Source organism: Phyllobates terribilis, unplaced genomic scaffold (assembly GCF_046119375.1).
Source record: "Phyllobates terribilis strain yellow unplaced genomic scaffold, ASM4611937v1 Scaffold_7__3_contigs__length_470593459, whole genome shotgun sequence".
Taxonomy (NCBI): domain Eukaryota; kingdom Metazoa; phylum Chordata; class Amphibia; order Anura; family Dendrobatidae; genus Phyllobates; species Phyllobates terribilis.
This window is the reverse complement of record NW_027362767.1, coordinates 245,047,209-245,074,552: the sequence shown is the minus strand read 5'-3', so window position 1 is coordinate 245,074,552 and position 27,344 is coordinate 245,047,209. Positions and strand designations below refer to the sequence as shown.

At 45.6% G+C, this 27,344-nt stretch overlaps 1 protein-coding gene across 8 annotated transcripts in view; it reads left to right on the top strand.

The window, feature by feature from the left end:
• Positions 1-1,889: 1,889 nt before the first annotated feature.
• LOC141154343 (uncharacterized) overlaps positions 1,890-27,344 on the top strand; it is a 49,182-nt gene continuing 23,727 nt past the window's right edge. For 3 of the 8 annotated variants that reach the window (XM_073640092.1, XM_073640091.1, XM_073640090.1), the window contains exon 1: positions 24,093-24,967. In XM_073640092.1, coding sequence (XP_073496193.1) covers positions 24,283-24,967 — 685 coding nt within the window. In that variant the 5' untranslated portion in view covers positions 24,093-24,282. Of the gene's footprint in view, positions 2,907-24,089; positions 24,968-27,344 lie in introns of those variants that run through there. The other 5 variants (XM_073640088.1, XM_073640086.1, XR_012247428.1 and 2 more) reach the window with 4 other exon arrangements.

Sequence of the window (27,344 nt, the reverse complement as noted above, 5' to 3'; positions counted from 1 at the left end):
CAGGTAACAGGCAGGAATCCGGCAGGTGACTGGCAGGTAACAAGCAGGTGACTGGCTGGTAACTGGTAACGGGACCTGAGGGCTGAAGCAGAGTGAAGGCTTTGCAACAACATTGCTCGGGCACCTCCATTTTGGAGGAGGTGCCTTAAATATGGGAGGTCCTCCGGCAATTGGCCGGGGACTCCTTAGGACGGCGCGCGCGGTCCCTTTAAGAGAGGGGGAGCGCGCGCGCGCCCTAAGCACACTGCCGGGGAAGGAGCGCGTGCCGGAAGCAGCGGAGAGAGAAGCGCTGGAGGACGCCGCACCAGGAGCGGGGAGGTGAGAGGGACGGCGTCTCTGCCTAGTACGGGGCAGAGACGCCGATGCTACACTGAGTTCTGGGGACTCTGATTGAGGGTGACAGTGGCTATGTAGGCTGTCTCTCCGGGGGATAACAACACTTTCCCATCACCCTGACAGGCTGTGAGTACCACTTTCCCACCACCTTGCCAGGCTATCTGTACCACTATCCATCACCCTGACAGGCTGTGGTTAACGCTTCTCCCTCACATTGACAGGCTATGGGATACACTTTCTCACCACCCTGACAGGATGTGGGTAACACATTTCCCTTATGCTGACAGGCTGTGGGACACACTATCCCACCATCCTGACTGGCTGTGGATAACACTTTCCCATCACCCCAACAGGCTGTGGATACCACTTTTCCCTCACCCTGACAAGCTGTAGGACACACTTTCCCACCATCTTGACAGGCTCCCTGCCTTCCCTGATACCTCAGGAGCAGTGCTAATCATGGGGCAGCCACCGGCCATGTCAGTCTGTCGTGACACTGGTCAGCTGCACAAGACCACCTTCTTTATTATCCCCCTGCATGTTCACATCTTCCCCTAATACATCAGGAGTTGTGCTAATCATGGGGCAGCTACTACCGACCATGTCACAATCTGTCGTGACACTGGTCAGCTGCACGCGACCACCTTCTTTATGATCCCCGTGCATCTTCCCATTGCCTTTAGTACTGATACTTGCTCCTTTTAGTGGATCCTTAGCAACATCACCCCACAGCGTGACATGGCTGAGTTCTCCTGTACAACCAAACCCATTATCATCATGCATAACATGAACATCCAAGTTATCGACATTTGAATCACACGTAGTACCAGATTTAGTAGGGTTGCATTCATACACTTAGCTCTTGGGAGCGCCAGTATTACCCTTTTAAAATCTTGGAACAAATCAAGCCATACATGTCACTCGAAGCAAAGATCACCGAGCTATGACTTGCCTACTTTGGACACATTATATGAAGAGAGCAATCACTGGAGAAGGACATAATGGTAGGAAGAACAGAAGGAACAAGGTGATGAGGAAGATCAGCAACCCGATAGCTTGATACTATCAAGATAATGGTGGTGAAGACCTAGTGGACCTATCTAGGCTTGCACAAGATTGATCTTCCTACAGATCGTTCATCCATCAAGTTACCATGGCTCAAGATCAAGCTGAAGGGCGATAAAAAAAAAGGGAGGCACTTTTTTATGCCAAGCCAAATCCCTAACCTAACCATCTTTTTTTTATGAGCTCCCACACAGAAAGTGTCCCTAGTAGAGCCCCTTAGTGTTTGCACCCAATACGATACCTCCTTTGTGGCCCCCATACAGTATGATGACCCCACGCTTCTCCTCCACAATGTATGGTACCCCTAAAAATTAGGGCTACTTCTCCCATGATGCAAGGTGAGCATCTCGCCTCAAGAAGCAATCTGAGGTGATCCCCCATTCCTCCTAAAAAACTAGGTGACGCTGCATGGAGGGGGTCAGAAGCTGAGCCCACTCCACATACGGTAGATGACGGCTGTGTTACATAGTCGGCATCTGTCACTAGCAGCAGCGGTCGGTGCGTATGCACATCACTTGGCTATGGCTGTGATGCGACACCTAATACACCACCTTCCACAGCATTTCCCATCACTGCAGAGAACACGGTCCACAACATACACACCGGCAGGGTGCGGGCACTGACATTCACTATACACATGCCTCTGCTATCAGTCTCCCTCTTATCCTGCTGGTTTCTGCACTGCTGTTCTCCTCCTCCCAGTTTGTTGTGGTTACTGGTTTCCTGGAGCATGCTGGGTGGTCAGAGAGGATGAGGAGGAGTCTGGCTTGCACTGATATATATATACGGAAGTGTGTGCACATTGCTGGGCTGCAGAGGTCCAGCCATGTCTGCTGCCCTGGAGGAATTGCTTGGTAAGGTCCGGGCAGCAGCACTGGTGAGAGGTGAAGCCTGGCTGCGAGAGAAAGTGGCAGAAATCCTCGCAGATGAAGGAAAAGCATCAGATGCACAAGATCCCCCTCCATGTGCTAAGAGGGTTAGATCTCTGGAGCGCAGGAGTCCGTCCCCGGTGCCCAGAAATCGACGCAAAGTTAGTAGCCCTCGCAAGCACCATCCAGAAGCGTCCGCTGGGCAGTGCCCATCTTCAGAGGTGCCTTCTCCTGCGGAATATCCATTCAGGTTAGTCTCTGATTTACCGCATGCTTCACACAACTGTGGCCATGAAGATTTGCGGATTCTGGTTAATGCGACTTCTTAGCGCGGATCGGAAAACGGACCAAAATGTGAGGACGCTGGTATTGTATGTAAGGAGGAACAGAAGTGCAGTGACGACAGCGGGCAGCACTACTCTAGACCGTCACCAAATCCGAGCACAGTCAAGACCGAAACCTGCGACAGTAGCAGCAACGGGAATGTTCCCGACACGACCCATTCCAGCAACGCGGAGGAGGAGTCCATTGAATTACGAATAGAAAGGTTACTGCGAAGCTGTTCAGCCGCAATAATGGAAGATCAGGAGAAAGACGAACCATATGGACCAACGCCAATTAGTTCTTCTGTTACAGGTAAGGATTTGTGAGTGACAATCGCCATCAGGCACCTGAAATCCTGGAGCCAGCGCAGCGTGTCTGAGTAAGGCTCAATTCAGACTGTGAAATACAGTAGTCTGTATACGGCCCGGACTGACTCCTAATTTAGAATCTCCAGTGTCTGAGAGGTTGTAAGTTCATATCTAGAAGAAATCTGAAGTGTAGGTTTCACTTGAATCTAAGGGAAATGCTTGATAGCAATTCCCTATTTTTAAAATGATATTACTGGATATATGGTGATCTTTAATCTAAGCACTTACAATCTTCTGATTATTATAAAACCCACTTAAATCCATGACACACGGTCCGCGTAAGAACAGTGATGGACAGAGTGACCGCAGGGCTTTTAACCCAAACTTGGTAGACACATAGGCATTTATGAAGCTGTTGCATTTGGGTTTTGGGTCAGACCAGTGTCAGATCCGGACACGATGGTCCTTACTTGGACAGTATTTCGCGGACTTCTGAATTCGGCTTTACAGCAGAGACTTGGGTCTTGGCTCCTATTCTATGGCAGCACACGTAGGGAACTCCCAGTGCCGCTAGCAGGCTCCATGCCTGGAGTAGGCCTTATGTGTTGCATATAGGGCAGCTGTAGGGAATTTCTGTTGCTTTTTCCCATCCTGCTCCAGGTTTGCATTGTCTCATTACCTTTAAAGGGGTATTCCCATCTCCAAGATCCTATCCCAATATCTAGTAGGTGTAATTATATTATTAGCAAATACCTCTAACTAGAAATGTAGTATAGTTTTTCTGATTTGCTATGTCTCTTTACCCATGTGCAGACATTGCAGGACCTTAGATATCCATGGTTAAGACCACTGATATAGTGACAGTTAGTTAGCTAGTCGCTAGTGGTCGTAACCATGGATACCTAAGGTCCTGCAATGTCTGCACATGGGTAAAGAGACATAGCAAATCAGAAAAACTATACTACATTTCTAGTTAGAGATATTTGCTAATAATATAATTACACATACTAGATATTGGGATAGGATCTTGGAGATGGGAATACTCCTTTTAACTAAAATATTATGGAATTGCATCATATGTGATTTTCTAAGACATATTCTTAGACTCGTACATTTAAGGGAACCTGTCAGCTCCTTTCTTACCATTAAACCTCTATGCACTTGGCAGGTAGGGGACTCTAAACATACCTTTGTGGCATTTGTGAGAAGTATAATAGCCAAAAAATCAAACTTTATTGCCTGCACAGAATATGATTTTCCAGACCGATTGGGGATCTCCTGACGCGAACTCAACTGCATAACTTTACTCATTGATTCCCAATGTTCTCAGGGTTTGTCCATTCTATACTCTGATTTTTTCTTAATTTGCACTCCTCCCCCTTGAGGTTCATTCACAAAAAGGAGATGTGCTGGTTGCGTATTATCCAACACTTTACCTACTCACAGTAGGAAAATACTATCAATACTAGGCGAATTGAATTTGCCTCAATTTTTTTTGCAATTTTTCTTGGGTCGAATCCAGCAAATAACAGCTGGCAAGGGGTTAAAAAAAAAAAAAAATGCACTCGCTAATCCATAGGATAGGGCATCAATGTAGGATTGGCCGGGGTCCCGCACGCGGCACCCCCGCCGATCAGCTGTTTTCGGCGGCCGCCGGCCAGAAATGCTCACCTGCAGGGCTCGGCTGTCAAGTGGTAGTGGCCGCCGCGGTGTACCTCACATCCATTGAATGGGAGGCGGATGTGCAGTACACCGCGGCGGCCACTATTACTTGACGGTGGAGGCCCGCAGGTGAACATTTCCGGCTGCCACACCGATAGCAACTGATCGGCAGGGGTGACGGGTGCGGTTAGGGCATCAATGTAAAAGTAGTGGACAACTTCTTTAATTGCATAAAAAAAAAATTGATGCTGAAGTCGAATTTTGGGAGGCATAAGTTAGGAAATGGTTGTTCTATCTTATGACTCATTTGACGGGTGCTTTCTTGTATTTAGAGGGGTTATACTGTGAAGACAAGCTTTCACCTATCCATGGGATTGGTCATAAATTATAGATCAGATCTGAGGTCCGACCTCTGGTACCTGCACCGAACGGCAGAACGGGGCACTTTTATCACCATTTGAATGGAGCGGCAGTACATGTGTTCAATCGGCGCTCCATTCATTGCCTATGGGGTTGCTGAATGCCACATTTGTTTTTTTCCAGCAGCCCCATAGAGAATAAATGGAGCAGTGGTTGGGCAGGTGCACTAAAGGAGATCAAAGTGCCTCATTTTGCCCATCAATGAGGGTCTCAACAGTTAGTCCACTGCCTATCTAAACGATATCGCCTATACTGTGGATAGGTGATACTCTTCACTGTGCAACCCCTTTTTAAGCGGCAGGGAGGGGACACTCATGGCCTTGTCTGACATGGGGTCGACCTCCTGTCTGTTACAAGTATATGAGGACTATTTCCACATCCTTGGTAGTCAGTTGGATGGTTTTTGCTTTTACGACAAATGTTTGTCCATCTGGTGCTCAATTTCTTGTTTTTATTTTAAGGTCTTTCGTTCCTTTTCAGAACAAGCTGTTCATTACGAGGCAGGAGGTATTACTTAATGTCCCCATACATTTAGCTGAAAATTGTCTAAACCCGGAGACTTAAACAGCCAATCATTTTGTTTTCAGGGGAGATGAGCTGCTCCTGAAGGAATATGGCTGATACTTTTTCCTATGTTTCCCCTGAAAACACCTAAGCAGTCTGCTGAGCTGATCGCTCGTATTTATGGGGGAGTCGGGAGATATAACGGTCGGGCGAATGTTCGTTTGGCAGACGGCTATATAACGTGTATGGCCAGCTTTAGATGACTTATTATTTGTAGGTCTACCCGATTTACTGTTTCATTTTCCTTTCAGTTCCTGGTCAGCCTTTCTCCAGAAAAACTATCCAGACTGCACGAGTTCATTGCCTATTTTTGCGGTCACTTAAAGTTACTCTTCGACAAGTACAAGCGTTTCCTTCTAATTGCATGCCATGTAATTCCCATGGGCAGTTTTCCAACTATTTTTCTCTGGCTACAATAAGTTGTCCAACCTCTCATCCATGTGACCACCCATTAAGGATGACCTTCGCGTTTGGGAATCCTTCTTCAAGGCATAAAATTGGCCCTTCCATTGGCGGATGTGGTGATTTCAATAGTCCTGACCTTAATCTCTTTTCTGATCCTTCAGGTTTCAATAGCTTTGGGGCCATTTTGCTCATATCCTGGTGCTCAGATTTGTGACGCTAGAGGTCTGGGGTGAACTGATGAAAAATAAATTGGTGATCTTTTGGTCTGACAACATGGGGATTATACATTACATTAATCGGTTGTCGTTATCTCCACTCGTTTTCGTTTTAGTGCTTGTAATGTATCTTCAACTTGAAGCCCTCATACACATTAGACAGCTGTCTCTTCAATCTATATCCTCTATACACAGGAACACTTGGCTCACTCTATTGTCCTCCATTAATTTTCTGGTAGTGGCAGCAACTTTACGGCCTGGTGGCCGTTCCCTCGGGGAAATGATCTCAGTTGTATTCCGCTAACTGACCTGTTAATACTAATTACGTCAGACATTGACCGGTTTCTCAGTTCCCTCAGAAACGTAGTTTTAGTCTGGTCAAAGGTGGTTCCCAGGACTTTCTGGCAAGGAGCTAGAGATAATAATGCTGTGGAAAAAAAACAAGGAGGTACTTCAATACAAGGATTTCCCGTTTTGTTAGGTCGAGGAAAGGAATAACAATTAGACATTGCCAGTCAGAGGGTGATAATGGCTACCTTCTTCTTGACGATGGCGTTCATCTCAATGACATAGGCATGGATATTTTTTTCTCCGATCTTCAGTATGGAATTGAAAAGGCTCTTTCTATGTTACTTGTGGGTAACAGTATTGCGTAGATGGTAGGTATCCTTCAAAATGACCCTTTTTACCTTGCAGGGAGAGTTGAAGTTACCACATGCCCATCCTTGTTAGTATTACGCCATTAATGCGGGAACCTTCTGTTGGATTTTATTGAAATAAATCAAACTCCAGGGTTATCCAAACTCAGTTGTTGCTTTTCTTTAATATGCTGTCATTCATGGTTTCAGTAATTATCTTTCTTTATTGAACACAGTGACTTTGCCACGACACGGGTCATGCAGCCAAAGATCATGCCGCTGCTACATAGCAGTGTAATGCAGCAGCACGGTGCCACACTGTGCCCCGCAGGGCACTGTAAAAAGCAAGTTGGAACCAGTTGAATTTTTTTGTAACTTGCTTATTGCAGACGTCTGCTGGTCCCAATGTGATCCCATAAATTTTTCTATGTTACATGCGGGTACGAATATGGCGTACATCAGGGGTGGACAATTAATTTTCCCAAGAAGCCACATGAGAGACCGTGACTATTGTGAAGGGGTGAAACCAATAGGCTGACATTAATTCTGCTCAATATTAATATTAACATATTAATTATAATAGTTTATATTAATATAAAATTGTATCACTTAATATTGAGCAGAATTAAGCCCCACACGGCCCCATATATATAGTATGAGCCACCACATAACCTCCAATATACAGTATGAGCCCCACATAACCTCAAATATACAGTATGAGCCCCTATATAACCTCCATATATACAGTGTGAGCCCCACATAGCCTCCATATATACAGTGTGAGCCCCACATAGCCTCCATATATACAGTGTGAGCCCCACATAGCCTCCATATATATATAATGTGAGCCCCACATAGCCTCCATATATCCAGTGTGAGCCCCACATAGCTTCCATATATCCAGTGTGAGCCCCACATAGCCTCCATATATCCAGTGTGAGCCCCACATAGCCTCCATATATCCAGTGTGAGCCCCACATAGCCTCCATATATCCAGTGTGAGCCACACATAGCCACCATATATCCAGTGTGAGCCCCACATAGCCTCCATAGACGCCGGCGTCCCTGCATGCCTCCACTCCTCCCTATAATTTCACCAAATTGAAATATGTATTGCGTAAAAGCAAAGTGGAGGACTATGTTTACATATCTATGCATCCACTCCCAGATCAATACTATGTCTCACTCCACCTGCCAAGATATAACCACATTACTATATTCGCATTTAAGGACAGCACTGTTACTTGATCGGCAGACCTATTAGGATTGCCTTTATAGGAATTAAATGTCTACCTGTGATATTCTATGGTGCCATTTACAGTCTGTTTTTCGCATATGCGCAAAAATCAGACTTGTGAATGAGCCGTTATGAAAAAGTTTTTGACAAAAAAAAAACATTTAGTGCATGTTGCCTATGAATTGGGTTCTTTAGGTTCTTCATCCACAATGGTGTCTGAACATCTTCACCATGATACTTGTAGGCCTTACACCCTACCACCAGTGGTCTATAATAATTGTTTGAGTTTGCCCACTACTAGACATCAGCGAATTTCCCTAAATTTGCTTTGGGCAGATTTGATTCAGTTCCCAACAAATTTGGTCTAAATCAAAACTGCCTAGATTGCTGAGAAAAGAGGTTTATTATGCTCTGAGGTCTTTCCAGACTCAAGAAGAAAAATATACAGAGGGGAGGAACAGAATTAAAAAAAAAAACACATTATACTATCCTAAGCTCTCATGTTGACGCCACCCCCGCAGCTCATCAGTCCTCCGTGAAGGCATTTGGTTCTTCTGGCTCTAGACTCTATGCAGTCACATGGGGAAGGAGGGCAACGTAACTTGTTGATATCAATGACGTATGTCATCCCACCTCATAGGCCTCAGTTCTGGAAAAACTTAAGACCACCATGGGTTATCCGAGATCTGTCGAAAGGAGTCAGATGAGGGTTTTGGACAGGTTAGTATTGTGTTGTTTTTTTTTTATTATTTTGATCCCTTGCAAATCAATCCTGCCAAATGGAAGAAGGTTGGCCACCAAAATTATTTTTGGATTTGTACTTATCGAATCCTGACATTTTTTAATTTAGCAGAATTCAATGTGTTGTGAATGAATTTGGTCATCTTTACCCACCAAACAGTTTTCAGCTTTAATATTGATGTGGGTACAAAGGTTCCTTTTCTCTATAGAAGTGATACATGACTATGAAGAGGTAGGCTGGGCCGTAAATTACAGATCTATGTGTGTACAAGTTTTTACATTTTCTTTGTCTAACTTTGTTCCTGCAGATCTCCATCCTTGCTTGGTTTGGATTCTTGGAAACTCATTTGTTACTTTGGCATTGGAAAAAGTATCACTCGTTCCAGATGGACGCCAGTTGGGTTTTCCGCTTTCAAAGGCCATTATTCGGTGGCTAGGATTTAACGGTCTGACTTGGGATTGTGTTACACCTACAGTTGCTCGTTACTCACGTTTAGACCGGCCCCCTGATATTCTGGTTCTACATGCCGGGGGGGATGATATTTATTGTGGTGTTTCGAAATTGGATTTGTTTGAAAACATAAGGTTTGATATGTTGAGGTTGAAGTCTCTTTTTCCAGGAGTAATTATTGTATAGTCAGATATCGTGAAGAGACGTAGATGTCAACCAGGAAGGAACCAAGAATCAGTTAACTGTGCTTGCAAGAAAATGAACAAAATGCTCAGAGATATCTACTACGTAGGGCAGTGGTGGTTCGCCATATGGGTCTGGAAGGTGACACTGCTCACTTGTTTGAGGAAGATGGTGTTCTCCTCAATTCAGCAGGTAATGACATCTGGTGCAGAGACATTCAGGAAGGGATCGACAAAGCACTTCACCGTTGGCACCACATATTCTAACACCTAACCATGCCATGGAAGGGAATTCTCAAGGTTTTCTGTCGGTTGCCATGTGTGGTCGATGTCCAGCTAACAATCCCTGGATCCAAGCAAAGGTTTGTTTGTCTCTGACTATCCAAAGTTCCCACGGCTGTTGGGCAGCATAATCTCATGGTTCTTCATTTCCAAATTTTTATATGGTGTTTATTTTGACCTGATTACTTTTTTTCTGGTTTTATAAAGTTCTGTCAAACTTAATAAACTTGTTATATTTTTGGCACTGTGTCATTATTTTTTGCGCTCTTTTTAAGGCCTCTTTCACACGTTAGTGTCTCCGGTACGTGTGGTGACAGTTTTCACTGGATAGAAATCAAAATCGCAGCACTACTGGACCAGGGTGCACGAGTAGGGTCCAAAACCGTAGTATAATATGAAAGAACCTCGGCACTCAAAGGAGATACTATTGCAAAGAAATTTAATATCAGTCCACAGCAATAAAACGTTTCGATCTACATGGCCTTCATCAGTGTACCAATTGTTGGGAGTGATAGGGGAAATGAGGACGTGAGGACGCAGTGTCTCAGGTGTACAGAATCATGTAGCCAGGGAGTGTATAACATAGCAGTCTCAATGCAGTGTCCGCCGCTAGTTGCCAGTGTACTCACTGATGAAGGTTGTGTAGACCGAAACGTTTTATTGCTGTGGACTGATATTAAATTTCTTTGCAATAGTATCTCCTTTGAGTGCCAAGGTTCTTTCATAGTTTTCACTTAGGAAAAGATGAATACGTGTCTCTAATTCTGCGCTCCTCCGTTTGACGAATTAAAACAGTGGATTAATAAAATAAGTAAATTAATAACTTATTTATTCAAACATGATAAGGCTAAAAACAACTTGTTTCAGGGACATCCTATCCACTTCAGGTACAAAGCCAATGAATAGTTTTCACTGGAGACACTTACAGACGTAGACCGGGTCTGTGCACATGTCAGTGTGTGTCCACAGACCGTGTGTCCGTGGGCAAAACATTCTGACGTGTCCGTGTTTTGCACACCGCACAGGCCGCAAAACTTCCCACACACGTGCACGCTGATGACACATGGGATGACATCTGTGTGTCATCAATGTGACACGTACACGTGCATCGGCCTGCAAATCAGCGGTACATTTAGCGCTGTTCCCAGGAGCCGGGTGCTGGAGGAATCTCTCATCATTGTCCCCTGCTGGTGCAGAGATCAGCTCCAGTTGGGGACAATGTTGAGAGTAGTATTTTGCTCTCGGTATCTCCAAAACCTGTAAAAATAAGAATAAAATAAAAAAATCATTATACTCGCCTGGCTTGAGGCAACCTCACATGCTGAGTAGCAGAAGAGAATGACTCGCTGCAGCCAAACAATCGGCCGAACCAGTTGACAGCTATGTATTGTGTATGTGAGTTTTCCACCCAGGCATAGGAAGGTTACAGGAGGCACCCAACACAAGCCAAGATCTGTAAACATTGCTGCACACCAGCCTGTACAGACAGATGAGGATATAAGCAAACAATGAAAGGTCAGATACCAACAAGGAAGGATATACATTTTAATAAGGACAGGATGCCAACAATTGCCAAAAGTGAAAATGAGGCACCGGATACTGGGAACAAATATAGCAATGGTTTCATCATACATGTCAAAGAGGATGGAGTGCTTGATGAGGAATTAGAAGATCTGAATTTTGAGCAGGACGGTCATAGAGATTGTTATGTATTCTGCCCATAGGTTTGGTAACAAAAGAAGGCTTCATTTACAATTGGGTGAAATTAGGTTAGATATTTCCTTAAATGTTTTTGTGCTATCCCTAAGACCTCCATTGGTCAGCTGAAAGAAAGGGCTGAGCATCAGTACAAAGAACAGCCATGACAAAGCATTGTCTTTAGCTGGTGAGGTTTACTAGGGTCTAACCCCACGAATCACAGATGGATAATTGATATAATGTTGTAAGTCCAATCACTGGGATCGATTATGGACGAAGGTGGCACTGGGTCCAAGTCCTGAAGACACCTCTTCTTTCACGTAACTAATAGGGACCCTATTGTTTGACCCACGTTGGTAATATATATATATATATATATATATATATATATATATATATATATATATGACGCTGAGTCACTTCTCATGGACAAGCCATGAGTCGGATAGTCAAGGAGTCGGAGGTAAATAGCCAGGAGGGTACGTCAAAAACAGAGGCAACAGACAAAGGCGTAGTCAGGTAACAGCCTGAGGTCAAAATACCAGGAGGATAGCGGATCAGAGCAAAAGGGTTAAACAAACGGATGGACAGAATGAGGTCCAAGGTCAGGCAGTGGTAGATAAACAAGCAAAGCACTAGGCAAAGATAAAACAAACCACATTGAGCTGAAGCTACAACTGACAGCTATCTGGGACTGCCAGCGCAGTTAAGTAGCTGAATAATCAAGGGAACAGGTAGCAAGTGATGAGAGCTCAGCACCTCCCAGTCTCAGATTGGACCGCCAAGGTGTCAATCAAAACACAGACAGCTCACCACGCCCCAGCACTAGACTGGACGACTGAGCTGTCGATCACTGCGTCCTAAGACACAATGAGGGATGGAATCGTTACAATATCCTATTGTTTTCTCATCGTTGATTACAAACCATGAAGTCTTTTAATTTAGTTCTTATCCTTAAAACTCTAAATGTTGACCGTATCAGTCACTTTTTGCTAAACACAATTATTTAAAAATGTCTTCAAGGAGTTGGGGAATTTTAAATACTGATTGATTCAATGTCTTCGAGGCAGAATATAAGGACACCGCAACTGCAGGTATGAACCAACACAAAGCCCTATACTCACAGGAAGCTCACCCAGGCCGGGCACTATGAGAAAGCCTGAGCCCTCCACTGCATTGTAAACAGGCTCGGACTACCCCCCGGGAAATTGGTGGATCCCCTGGTGGGCCCCTGACTTTGACAGTCTCTATCTTCTCAGCGTACAGCACTGTGGAGTCTCGGGCGCCTTGTAAATGTGATCAGCAGAGCGGTGTAATCAGTGCTGCAGAGGTAAGAGAAAGAACTAAAGAGATAGTGTCCCCTCTCTCCTGCATTGCTGTCAGCCAAGATCTGTAGGGGGAGGGGAGGCTCCAAAATCATAGAGCCGGACCTGAAGTGAGTACTGAAAATGCCAAAAAACATGTACCTTTAAAAAAATAACTAGCATTTTTTAATGCAAAAGGAATATATCTATAATGTTATTTATAGCAAAAATATAATAGAAAACAAATCCCACCTACCCACCCCTAAAGAAGTTAATAAAAGTAAATCATTACGGGGTTGTCCCATGTCAAAGTTTACTCCACAAGCTCAGGGCCACACAAAAAAACAACCTGAGGTTTTACTCTTTCTACAGTCTTTGTTGATTGACTGCAGCTGTGACGTTACATCTGCAGCGCTGTAGTCAATCACTAAACTCAGTGTCTGATGTACAGTAGATGTCACAAGCCACTTAGTGATAGATTACAGCGCTGTAGACATGAAGTCACCACTGCAGCCAATCACCAAAGGCAGGAGCAGCGGCAAGAGGCATCCTTGGACCCTGGTAGAGTGAGTAAAGGTATGAACACACACAGTCTTTTTCATGATTATTTTCCTTGAATACACCTGAACAATTGGGAAAAAACACAAGAAATGAACATCAATGTAAAAATGACTTGTGCATAACTTCAGTCTTTTTAAGCTTCTTCTAACCGCTTTAGGTTTTTCAAGGATGAGAAATGATTAAAATAATTCCTTAGTAAATTTTTGTGCCGTCTTCTGCTTGGAAGAAGCTCACTATTTTTTTTTTTAAATCAGATATTATCATTATTGAAAGCTTTTTAACAATACAACGAAAACAAGGCAAATAAACCCTCTCACCCCACCCCCTTCTACCGCTTTCCCGGCCATCTCAGGACAAAATTTTCATCAAGAATTACTGTATGGACCAATTGTTACACAATAAATTGACGGTGTTGGGTTCAGTTTACATTTAGCCAGTTTCCTATTACTTTCAAGAGTCTGCTTGTTATATCTGGTGTCAGATACCTTCATTATACCATAGCATTAAATATCACACACCTGTAGGGTTACAGATTAAAGTTAAGTATATATTAGAGTACTAGCTGAAATTGAACCAAGTATGGACAAAATAGACAAGCCATGGTAAGCTCTCCATCTTTCCCAAATGTTTTGATATTTGTGTATGGCTTTTCGCTTTTTATACACTCCATCTTCTGGACGCACAAGCGTCTGCATTTTTTCTATAAATTCCTGTAGTCTTGGGGGTGATCCATCAAGCCAGAGTGCCCCTATAACTTTCCTAATTTGGTACAGTGTTGTTTTAAGCACCACTCTTACATTTTCATCTTTCGTTACCCCATCAACATAGCCCAAAACACAAACTACAGGTTGCTTAAGAATTTCAAGGTCAAACACATTATTCCCATAATTTATAGTTTTGTTCCAAAAATTCTCAAGTGAGTTACAAGCCCAAAACATATGTATTATATCAGCAGGTCCACCCCTACATCTTGGGCGTGAGTCATCTGATCTAACCCCTATTTTAAACATAAATTCTGGGGTTCTATACATCCGGAGCGAGAGGTACAATTGTCAAAGCCTCTGGGTCTCGCTAGTGGACAATTGAGGAACCAAAGAGACTATATCTTGTCATTGGTCATGGTCAATTGCTCCAATACCCTGCTCCCATTTTTCTTTAATTTTCAAAGGGTGTTTGGGCACAGATTGCGCTAGAAGTAGTTTATAACACCTAGAGATAGCTCCTGCTACCAGATTTTGCTTTAAAACCATATGAATTAGTAAGTGATTATCATAATCTGTCTTACCATGTTTTGTGTGGACCACACGTGGCGCAGTTGGAGACACTGGAAAAAGCACTTATGCGGGAGTAAAAATTAATCTTGCAATTGATGAAAGCTTTTAAACACTTCATCTATCTGATGTTGGGTAATGAAAAGGACTCCAGCTTTCCTCCACGGACTACATCCCTCCAACTTAAACATTTCTGGGAGTTTTTGGGTTCTGCCATAAAGGAATAATTGGGGTGTATCCATCTATATACAGTAACTGTTTCACTTTCTCCCAGGTTTTGATCATTAGGATCATCGTTGGAAGTTTAGTTTTGCTCCTCCCTTGATATCCCACCTCCAAGAAAGAAAGAAACAGAATGCCCCCCGTATGTTCTTGAAGTATAGCCACCATAAGGCCCTGCAACATCTTGAGTTGCTGTAGCTGCGAGGCCAGGAAATATAGCCATGGATTTGGGCAGCCAGACCCCATTCCTCCTTATCTCACTGTAGCATGTCATATTTAATTTAAGCAACACCTTTTTTTCCAAATTAGTTCCCTGACCATGGCTTGGAACTTATAGGAGTATTTCAGGTGGAGCCACATCGGGGTATTATGTATAATATAGAGCAAATGTGGCATCATAACCATTTTGACCAAGTTTGTGCGACCTACTGCTGATAAAGGTAACTTGCACCAGGTATTGATTTTTTGCTTTAACTTAGAATATAATCACTCTAAGTTTAGGGTCTAACATTAGGGAAATCTGAATGTCTATATAATTAAATTCGTTCCCCACTTTCAATCGTGTCTGATCCGCCTTAGGTGTCTAAGATAGTCCATCTACCAGCATTAGAATAGATTTTTCCCAGTTAATTCCCAGCCCGGAAAAGTTCCCGAATTCATCAGGGAGTACTCTGTATCTCCAAGAAATAAGAATAGATTGTCGAGTATAGCGTGACTTTTTCCTCCACTGATCCATATATAAAACCTTTTATTTCCTCAATGGCTTGCAGATTAATAGCCAATGGTTCAATAGCCAGGGCAAATAGTAATGGGGACAGAGGACATCCTTGTCTTGTCCCACTGCATAAATAATAGAGTCTGACATGGATTCATTTGTTTTAATCTTGGCAATCGGGTTAGAGTATAATAATTTAACCCATGGAAGAAACGTTGCTCCAAATTCAATACACCTCATGACCGACCACATGTAATCCTACCCGACGCTGTCAAAAGCCTTTGCCGCTTCAAACGAGAGCACCGCCATTACCCCAATATTCGACAGATGCATTTGAAGATTGATAATCAGGCGTCTTAAGTTCATGGAAGTAGACTTTGCGGGTATAAATCCCATCTGGTCTCCATGAACCAGATGCGTAATAACTTTGATACGTCTCATGGCTAACACTTTAGCTAAAATCTTAACATCTACTTGTAGCAGCAATATGGGTCTGTACGAATCCGTATAAGTTGGGTCCTTCCCCGGTTTAGGAATAAGTAATATTGCAGCTTTGCACATAGTACTTGGTAGTGCGTCTATTCTAAAAGATTCACGGAAAAAACTTACAATAGTTTAGGTAATACCGTCCCTAGCTCTTTGTATAATTCAGAAGGGAGTCCATTCGTACTCGGGGCCTTATTATTTTGAAAAGAGCTTAAAGCCTCTTATAATTCCTCCAACGCAAGAGGTGCGTCTAGGTCATTCCTTTGGTTTTCAGATAATTGCGGTAATGTTAATTGGCCAAGGTAACTATCAATATCCTCGCGGGCATTAGATAGTGTAGAGGAGTATAACTTTTTATAAAAATACAAGAATTCCAGCAGAATATTTTCAGAATACTAAGGAAATCCTGAAAACATGGCCTGCTGGTGGGCCTTGAGGACTGGAGTTGGGGAACCCTGTTCTAGAGGGAGAATAACATTTTTTTCATCCTATAAAATTACTAAAATATAATAATGAAAAACACACCATCCCCCATCTTCTATTATAAAGCCACCCCATCCCTCCCACCACAGCTTTTGTCATCTCTCAGCTCTTTGATGTCTTCATCGCTCCTCCTCTGTGGGTGCAGCCACTTCTCTCTGCATACATTAAATTATATATTCACTCCTTCTTCTCCTGTGATCAGGATTCCCTGTGGCTTGAACTTGTATCTCGATGGTCGCAAGCTGCTGCTCTACCAATGAGCCACAGCTTACAATTTACACCTAGGAGAATTTGCTAATCTTGACAACTATTGCAGGCAGTAAACCCAGAAGCAAAATATACATGTCCATAGAGATACATTGTATATATAACAATGTATTTCTATGATCCCTGTCAGGGCCGGACTGGGACTGAAAATCAGCCCTGGCACTCATACCCAAGCAGCCAACATGAAAATCGCTGTTTTTAAATTGTATCTTTTCTATGCAGCCTTTTCCGTATAGTTTGTGGGTGAGAACACTAAGAGAGTTCAATAGGTGAAAAATGACTTTGTCTTTAAAAGTTGGGAGATACACCATTCTGTGACTGTGCCTATGCCCCGTGACCCCGCTGACAATTTTTGGTTTTGAAAGGGGGAACCAGACCTAAAGTCTGTGCATATTATAATAATTATCATTTATACACTCAGCCCACCCTACCTCCTAGTTATTGGGGTTTTTCACCCATTCCTTAGGATAGGTCATCAAAGTCTGATCGGTGTTGGTGTGACACCTGGCACCACCGCTGATCAGCTGTTCTCCGTGGCGGCAGGAACTGCTCAGTTACAGAACCGCACAGCTCCGCCTACTGTATAGTGGCCACAAGCGGGTACTGCACATCCACCCCTTATTGATTTAAATAGGTGACAAATGTGCAGTACCCGGCTGCAGCCGCTATACAGTAGTGCTGTGCCATAACTGAGCTGTGAGAACAGCTGATCTGCTGGGGTGCCAGGTGTCACAGCCACACAGATGAGACATTGATGCCCTATCCTAAGAATAAGTCATGAGTGTTAAATGTGGATAACCTGTTTAAAATGTACTAAATGGGTCTCTGGGCTGGGATAGAACACAAACTCGCCCAGTGACCCAGACTGCTGCAGATTAGGACAGGAACGACAACACACTGCGGCTGACTTGATGGTTTGGAGCGGATTAGGCGGCCGCCAGGGAGGTACATAGAAATCATGGAGCCCCATAGCAAAAGTCCTAATAGCCCTGCACATAGTATCATGACCCTACATACAGTCCTGCACATAGTATGATGGCCCCACATACAGTCCTGCACATAATAAGATGGCCCCGCATACAGTCCTGCACATAGTATGATGGCCCCGCATACAGTCCTGCATATAATAAGATGGCCCCGCATACAGTTCTGCACATAATAAGATGGCCCCGCATACTGTCCTGCACATAATAAGATGGCCCCGCATACAGTCCTGCACATAATATGATGGCCTCACATACAATCCTGCACATAATAAGATGGCCCCACATATAGTGCTGCACATAATATGATGGCCCCGCATACAGTCCTGCACATAATATGATGGCCCCGAATACAGTCCTGCACATAGTATGATGGCCCCACATACAGTCCTGCACATAGTATGATGGCCCCACATACAGTCCTGCACATAGTATGATGGCCCCACATACAGTCCTGCACATAGTATGATAGCCCCACATACAGTCCTGCACATAGTATGATAGCCCCACATACAGTCCTGCACATAATATGATGGCCCCGCATACAGTCCTGCACATAATATGATGGCCCCACATACAGTCCTGCACATAGTATGATGGCCCCACATACAGTCCTGCACATAGTATGATAGCCCCACATACAGTCCTGCACATAGTATGATAGCCCCACATACAGTCCTGCACATAATATGATGGCCCCGCATACAGTCCTGCACATAATATGATGGCCCCGCATACAGTCCTGCACATAGTATGATGGCCCCACATACAGTCCTGCACATAGTATGATGGCCCCACATACAGTCCTGCACATAATATGATGGCCCCTCATACAGTCCTGCACATAATATGATGGCCCCTCATACAGTCCTGCACATAATATGATGGCCCCGCATACAGTCCTGCACATAATAAGATGGCCCCTCATACAGCCCTGTACATAGTATGATGGCCCCACATACAGTCCTGCACATGGTATGATGGCCCCTCATACAGTCCTGCACATAATATGATGGCCCCGCATACAGTCCTGCACATAGTATGATGGCCCCACATACAGTCCTGCACATAATAAGATGGCCCCTCATACAGTCCTGCACATAGTATGATGGCCCCGCATACAGTCCTGCATATAATAAGATGGCCCCGCATACAGTCCTGCACATAATATGATGGCCCCGCATACAGTCCTGCACATAATATGATGGCCCCACATACAGTCCTGCACATAGTATGATGGCCCCACATACAGTCCTGCACATAGTATGATGGCCCCACATACAGTCCTGCACATAGTATGATGGCCCCACATACAGTCCTGCACATAGTATGATGGCCCCACATACAGTCCTGCACATAGTATGATAGCCCCACATACAGTCCTGCACATAGTATGATGGCCCCACATACAGTCCTGCACATAGTATGATGGCCCCACATACAGTCCTGCACATAGTATGATGGCCCCACATACAGTCCTGCACATAGTATGATAGCCCCGCATACAGTCCTGCACATAATATGATGGCCCCGCATACAGTCCTGCACATAGTATGATGGCCCCGCATACAGTCCTGCACATAGTATGATAGCCCCACATACAGTCCTGCACATAATATGATGGCCCCTCATACAGTCCTGCACATAATATGATGGCCCTGCATACAGTCCTGCACATAGTATGATGGCCCCACATACAGTCCTGCACATAATATGATGGCCCCGCATAGAGTGCTGCACATAGTATGATGGCCCCACATATAGTCCTGTACATAGTATGATGGCCCCACATACAGCCCTGTACATAGTATGATGGCCCCACATACAGTCCTGCACATAGTATGATGGTCCCACATACAGTCCTGCACATAGTATGATGGTCCCACATACAGTCCTGCACATAGTATGATGGCCCCACATATAGTGCTGCACATAATATGATGGCCCCGCATATAGTGCTGCACATAGTATGATGGCCTCACATACAGTCCTGCACATAATATGATGGCCCCGCATATAGTGCTGCACATAGTATGATGGTCCCACATATAGTCCTGTACATAGTATGATGGTCCCCCATATAGTCCTTTACATAGCATGATGGCCGTACATATAGTGCTGCACATAGTATGATGACTCCACATACAGTCCTGCACATAGTATGATAGCCCCACATACAGTCCTGCACATAATATGATGGCCCCTCATACAGTCCTGCACATAATATGATGGCCCTGCATACAGTCCTGCACATAGTATGATGGCCCCACATACAGTCCTGCACATAATATGATGGCCCCGCATAGAGTGCTGCACATAGTATGATGGTCCCACATATAGTCCTGTACATAGTATGATGGCCCCACATACAGCCCTGTACATAGTATGATGGCCCCACATACAGTCCTGCACATAGTATGATGGTCCCACATACAGTCCTGCACATAGTATGATGGTCCCACATACAGTCCTGCACATAGTATGATGGCCCCACATATAGTGCTGCACATAGTATGATGGCCTCACATACAGTCCTGCACATAATATGATGGCCCCGCATATAGTGCTGCACATAGTATGATGGTCCCACATATAGTCCTGTACATAGTATGATGGTCCCACATATAGTCCTTTACATAGCATGATGGCCGCACATATAGTGCTGCACATAGTATGATGACTCCACATATAGTCCTGCACATAGTATGATGGCCCCACATACAGTCCTGCACATAGTATGATGGCCCCGCATATAGTGCTGCACATAGTATGATGGCCTCACATATAGTCCTGCACATAGTATGATGACTCCATATACAGTCCTGCACATAGTATGATGGTCCCACATACAGTCCTGCACATAGTATGATGGCCCCACATATAGTGCTGCACATAATATGATGGCCCCGCATATAGTGCTGCACATAGTATGATGGCCCCACATACAGTCCTGCACATAATATGATGGCCCCGCATATAGTGCTGCACATAGTATGATGGTTCCACATATAGTCCTGTACATAGTATGATGGTCCCACATACAGTCCTGCACATAGTATGATGGTCCCACATATAGTGCTGCACATAATATGATGGGCCCACATATAGTGCTGCACATAATATGATGGGCCCATATATTATAATGGCCCCCACAGTATAATGGCCCACAAAGTATAATGGCCCCGCAGTAAAATGGCCCCCACGATATAATGACCCCCATGGTATAATGGCCCCCACGGTATGATGGCCCCCACAGTATAATGGCCCCCGCGTATGATGGCCCCCATATATGAAGGCCCACACAGTATAATAGCCCCCACATATGATGGCCCCCACAGTATAATAGCCCCCACAAAGTACTGTTTGATGATTAAAAAATAAATACTCACCTATCTTGTACCCTGCTGCTCCGGCTAATAGAATTCAGCAAACAGCATTTTACATTATTTAAAAATTTGTATTTCTCTATATTCCAGCTGCTTTTACAGGTGTTCTTCCTTTCCCTTTTCTTTCCTTGCCTTTCTCATTCTTCCCCTCCTACCTGTTAAATGTTTTATATATAAGGTATCCTATATGTGTATTGTAACCCCTTTCCCTTGCCTATCTTGTACATACCAATCATTTTCATTTTCCTTCTATCCCTTCTTTTTTTTCCCCATTTTCCTTAATAAACCATAATTTTCATTCCCCCTTCTCATCCTTAACCCTTTCCACCCTTTATTTTGCATATATCTTTTGTCCCTTTAAATTTCACTTTTTTGCTTTTATTTTGCTCTTGTTTGCTTCTATATTACTGTATTTATAATATTTCTCCCCTCTTTTTCTTTACTTCATTTATGTAAAAAATCCTTAATAAAAACTACTTTAACAAAAAAGATTCCCGCTGTGCGCCCAAGGACGCTGCTGATCTGTGCTCTTTTGGTGCTTTTTCTCTCTCTTCTATGTGGAGCCTAAAAAGGCATGTAAAAAACTACAGATACTTTTTTAAGTGCAGAATCAAAGCTTTTTTGTACTATAAGGCTATGTTCATACTCCATGTTTTTTTTTAGGTTTTTTTTTCTGCAGCAAATCTTGATCTCTTGCCAGGAGGTTGTTCGGGATTTTTCTACATTTTTGCTTATTTTTTTGTGTTTTTTGGTGCGTTTTTTCAATGTCCTTTTGTCTCTTATATGCATGTACATAAAGTTCAGTAAAAAAAAAAAAATCTCATTCTGGTTTTGGCACAAAAACCGCTGAAAAACTTAACATCTACGTTTTTGGTGCGTTTGTTCAGCATTTTTTTCACCTTCCATTACTTCCAATCGGTGAAAAAATGCTGAAAAAATGCTGAAAGAAGTGACATGCTCAATTTTGCAAAAAAACATGCAAAGCACAACATCCTGAACAAAAAAAACCATGATGTGTGCATGAGATTTATGGAGGGTTCGGTCGCTACAGAGGTATTGCATCTCACCCAGAGGTGTGATATCTCACTTCCAGGTAAGGATGGAGTGTGGCTCAGGACCCTAACACCCACATGCACTACACCACATTTCCGGGGGACAGGGCAACCATGCTCCCGGGAGTGAGCACAACCGCCCCTGTCCCTGGCTGGAGTGGGGCGAGGGAACACCTAGAAAGGGGGAACCCGGTAGTGTGTGGGTGGGGAGAGTAGATCCTGGGTGCACTGATGAGAGAGGTATAAAAGGTGGGAGCCATCTTAGAGACAGTGTTCAGTCAGAGGGAAGAAGTGACAGAGTAGGGCCTCTGTGGAGCTCTGCTCTGGAGGCGGGCCTAGCCTGTGAGGCCGTGCCAGGACTGAGAGAGTAGAAAGTGGGAGAGAGCAGAGAGAGAAGGAGGCTGGGAGCAGAGGCTCAGCATGGGCTCTGCTCCGCAGGCAGGCCAAGTCTTAAGGCCTGGGCCTGGAGGAGAAGAAAGGAGAGGAGAGGAACGAAGGAGGCTCCAGGAGTGGAGTGAATGGACCCCAGGGGTGCGGATTGGCCAGCCGCCACCGCACGCCCGCCGCTACCAGAGTAGGGGGGGTCAGGCCAAGAAAGGGAACCGGATCCCTCATCTAGTGGAGGAGAGCAACTACCCTCAGCTAGTAACCGGAGGCCGTGGCATTGCAAGTATACGGCCCCTCACTACACCCGTTAGGAAGGCACCACATAGGACCCAGGGACACGGAACATACGTTTGCCCGCCAAGGCCCGAGGCAGCTGGACAGAAACGTGGTCAATTGTGGGGTACGACAGGCCAGAGAAAGGACACACAAAGGGGGTCCTGAAAAGCATTCCAAAGGTACCTGGGAGTTGGCCGAGCCCCTTACCTGGTGAGCACAGCACGACGTGGGCAGCCATTACCTGCAGGAGTGTCTTGGAGTGTAAAACTGTGAGTAAAGACCCTGGACTGCATCACTGGACTCCGAGTCATTACTGTCGCTCCCGCGCACCATCACCCCCATCATCTGCACTCACCGCCCTGAGGCTATACTCCTCCCGTGGGGAGTTATACTACCCTCTGCTGTGCACACATCATCAGCCTCAGCAGTCTGCCCTGCAGCGGCAGTTCTCAGTGGCCGCAATCCACGGGTGGCGTAGTCGGACATTTAAACATTAATACCCAAAGAAACAGATCCGCCACTGGTTTGACCACCCTGAGCCACGGGACCGGGTCGCCGCCACGGAGACTACAACCCCCAGCATTACACAGAGACCCTGCTCCGGGTATTCCCCCACACACACGGCCCAGGGGGCGCGTCAGATATCAGTCCTGAGAAGGACTGTTTGTTTGATCTGGCAGCCTTTACAGACCCTACACTAACTATTTCGCAGTATAAATCTCTCCCTAGCTGAGCAGCACTCTCCCTACACTGTCTGATCCGGAGCAACTGTGTCCAAGATGGCGGCGCCCGGTTTTAAATACTCGAGGTGACGCTGTGCGGCCAGCCAATCACTGTAATGCCCACAACCAACATGGCTGCGGAATTACAGTGACTGGCAGGCAATCCCTGCATGTTCATTGGCTCTGTAAAGAGCGCCAAACATGCAGGGCGGAGACCCGAGCTCCCGCCCGAGTAACCCGGAAATGCTCGGTGCTCGCCGAAGATCCCGAGTAGCGTTATGCTCAGGCGAGTACCGAGCAGTGTCGAGCATGCTCGCTCAACACTACTAATAATAAAACTCTTCATTCATCACCTTACATAGCATCACTGCAGAGAACACCGTGCATAACACGTAGGCCACATTCAGTATTTGTAAGCCAAAACCAGGAGTGGGTTAAAAATACAGAAGTGGTGACGAGTTTCTATTATACTTTTCCTCTGATTGTTCCACTCCTGATTTTGGCTTAGAAATACTGATAGTGTGACCGTGGCCATAGCTGTACACACCGGCAGGGTGCGGGCACTGACATTCACTATACACATGCCTCTGCTATCAGTCTCCCTCTTATCCTGCTGGTTTCTGCACTGCTGTTCTCCTCCTCCCAGTTTGTTGTGGTTACTGGTTTACTGGAGCATGCTGGGTGGTCAGAGAGGATGAGGAGGAGTCTGGCCTGCACTGATATATTTATACGGAAGTGTGTGCACATTGCTGGGCTGCAGAGGTCCAGCCATGTCTGCTGCCCTGGAGGAATTGCTTGGTAAGGTCCGGGCAGCAGCACTGGTGAGAGGTGAAGCCTGGCTGCGAGAGAAAGTGGCAGAAATCCTCGCAGATGAAGGAAAAGCATTAGATGCACAAGATCCCCCTCCATGTGCTAAGAGGGTTAGATCTCTGGAGCGCAGGAGTCCGTCCCCGGTGCCCAGAAATCGACGCAAAGTTAGTAGCCCTCGCAAGGACCATCCAGAAGCGTCCGCTGGGCAGTGCCCATCTTCAGAGGTGCCTTCTCCTGCGGAATATCCATTCAGGTTAGTCTCTGATTTACCGCATGCTTCACACAACTGTGGCCATGAAGATTTGCGGATTCCGGTTAATGCGACTTCCCAGCGCGGATCGGAAAACGGACAAAAATGTGAGGACGCTGGTATTGTATGTAAGGATGAACAGAAGTGCAGTGACGGCAGCGGGCAGCACTACTCTAGACCGTCACCAAATCCGAGCACAGTCAAGGCTGAAACCTGCGACAGTAGCAGCAACGGGAACGTTCCCGACACGACCCATTACAGCAACGCGGAGGAGGAGTCCATTGAATTACGAATAGAAAGGTTACTGCGAAGCTGTTCAGCCGCAATAATGGAAGATCAGGAGGAAGACGAACCCTCTGAACCAACGACATCGCCGGTTAGTTCTTCTGTTCCAGGTAAGGGTTTGTAAGTGACAATCACCATCAGGCACCTGAAATCCTGGAGCCAACGCAGCGTGTCTGAGTAAGGCCCAATTCAGACTTCGGGAATTTAAAGGGAACATGTCATGTAAAAAAAACGCTGTTAACCTGCAGGTATGGTGTTAATAGCATTTTGACACTGTGCTGCGGCCGCATTGAGAGCCCTGCTGCGGGCAGAAATATGCTTTATTCCTCCTCGGTCTTTCAGTCATAGGGGTGGTGCCGGAACGGTTTCAGTCACTGCTCTGTGCACAGAAATTGGTGATTGTAACCGCACCCCTGGCACTGACTGACAGCTGGCGCTAGTGAGTGAGCTATCAGTCAGTGCCAGGGGTGCGGTTACAGTTGCCGATTTCTGTGCCCAGAGCAGTGACTGAAACCGTTCCGGAACCACCCCTCTGACTGAAAGAGCATGCTAGGAGGAATAAAGTGCATTTCTTCCCGGCAGCGGGGCTCTCAGTGCGGCCTCAGAACAGTGTAAGAACGTTATTAACCTGCAGATTGACGAAATATCTGCAGGTTAATGGCTTTATTTTACGTGACATATTCCCTTTAAAAGTCTGTATATGGTCCAGCCTGACCTTACGTCTCCTAACCCAAATCTGGAGCCTCCCATGTCTTTGGTGTTGTAAATTCATGTCTAGAAGAATTTTGAAATGTAGGTTTCACTTACTGGTAGGCACTGTACTGACTAAGGAGGGTGCCTCTGACTGTGGTGCCCTTCCCCCATCAGCTCGCAGTGTCGGTGCCTCCCTCACCACCCCTGTTCTATAGGTAAAGTTTGTGAAAAAAAGAAAATTTGGGACCAATAAAATGCTGGGAACGGTTAGTACAGCCCCTTCCTGTAGGTACAAAGGACTAGTGATGGGCAGTCCGGCTCTTTTTGGTGATCTGGCTCCGCTCACCAAAAAGAGCCGGCTCTTTTGGATCCTAAATGGATCCCTGTTAGATATATGTTCACCTATGGTGAACATATATTTAAGATGACGATCATGCCACTGAAACTCCGCCCACCACGCCTGAAACTCCGCCCATTTGCAATTAGAAAATTAAATGTAAAGAATGGGTGGAGTTTAGTTTGGGTGGGCGGGGTTACATCTGACAAACTCCTGAATTTTACGCCCAGTGAGAGCCATTAAAAGAAGTTAGTGGCTCTGACTGGGGTGCCGGCTCCCATCAGTCACAGAAGGGAGCTGGCTCTTTGTGTCGGATCGTTCCCTACCGACACATCACTACAAAGGACAAAACTGACCCAGTCTCTTCCTCTTTCCCTGTCGGGTCCTGGAAGTACCCGTGCTGCTTGTGTGCTCGCGCTGTCCGGAGAAGAGATGTCTGACCCCATGGCAGAGGCTTTACGTGTGGGTATGGCTCAGGGGGGTGAGCGCTGGTTGCGAGCCCTTATGGAGGTGCTTAAGGCTCATCTCCCTGAACCGGACGACTCCCACCCTCTGGTTTCTGTAGCTTGCCCACTCTGTTCGCTTATGTCCACTCACCCCTCGCTGCCGATGCCTACTGCTCCCCCCTCCCTGTCTATGTATGCTCCTTCCCCGCTGTCTGTGACGGGCGTCCCTCTGTCGCTGACACTTAGTATTGCATCACTGTCAGTGCCTGCTCGGTCACCGCTGCATATGGTCATCCCCCCCGTCCCTGGCTATGGGTGGTCCTTCCCTGCTCACCGCAACCTCCGTGCCGCCAGCGCCGGGTGGCCCACCGTTGCCAGTGCCGGCTGGTCCCACGCTGCCTGTGCCCACTCTTCATGGATGCACCTGGATGTCGGCGGTCAGCACAGCGCACACGTCCACCTAGTCGGCTGAGGGTGTGCTCTCCGGCTCCCACCGACATTGTCGAGCACCGCCCACTCGAGCCCTGCGGGGCGCACTGCCGCACTCCTTAGCAAGGGAACATTGCGGCGCCAATTTCGAAAATGCAGCAGTTGATGCAGCTGATGCTCTGAATATAAGTGCAAATAACATGTCCCACTCTGTCCCCTGTATCTCCACAAAGCAACACAATTCACAAGTGCATGCATCACGTTCTGAAGGCTCAAATACACAAAGTTACACAACCTCTTCCTTTTCAACAGGGGAGCCTATTAATCCCCCGCCCCAGGATCTAATTGCTGCCCAGACCCCATTAATTCTGCCAAGCAACACTGTGCATAATCCCACACTGGCAATGTACAATGCTGCTCAAATACAATGTAATTACTTAACCCCTATGGTGGAGGGACCCAGAGGTCCTGACATCACACCTACTAGTTTAACAAATACTGATAGAGCCGCCACCACCCATAAAAATAAAAATGACAGACGTAGATGCCATAGTTCCAATTCCTCTTCATATACTTCTTTTT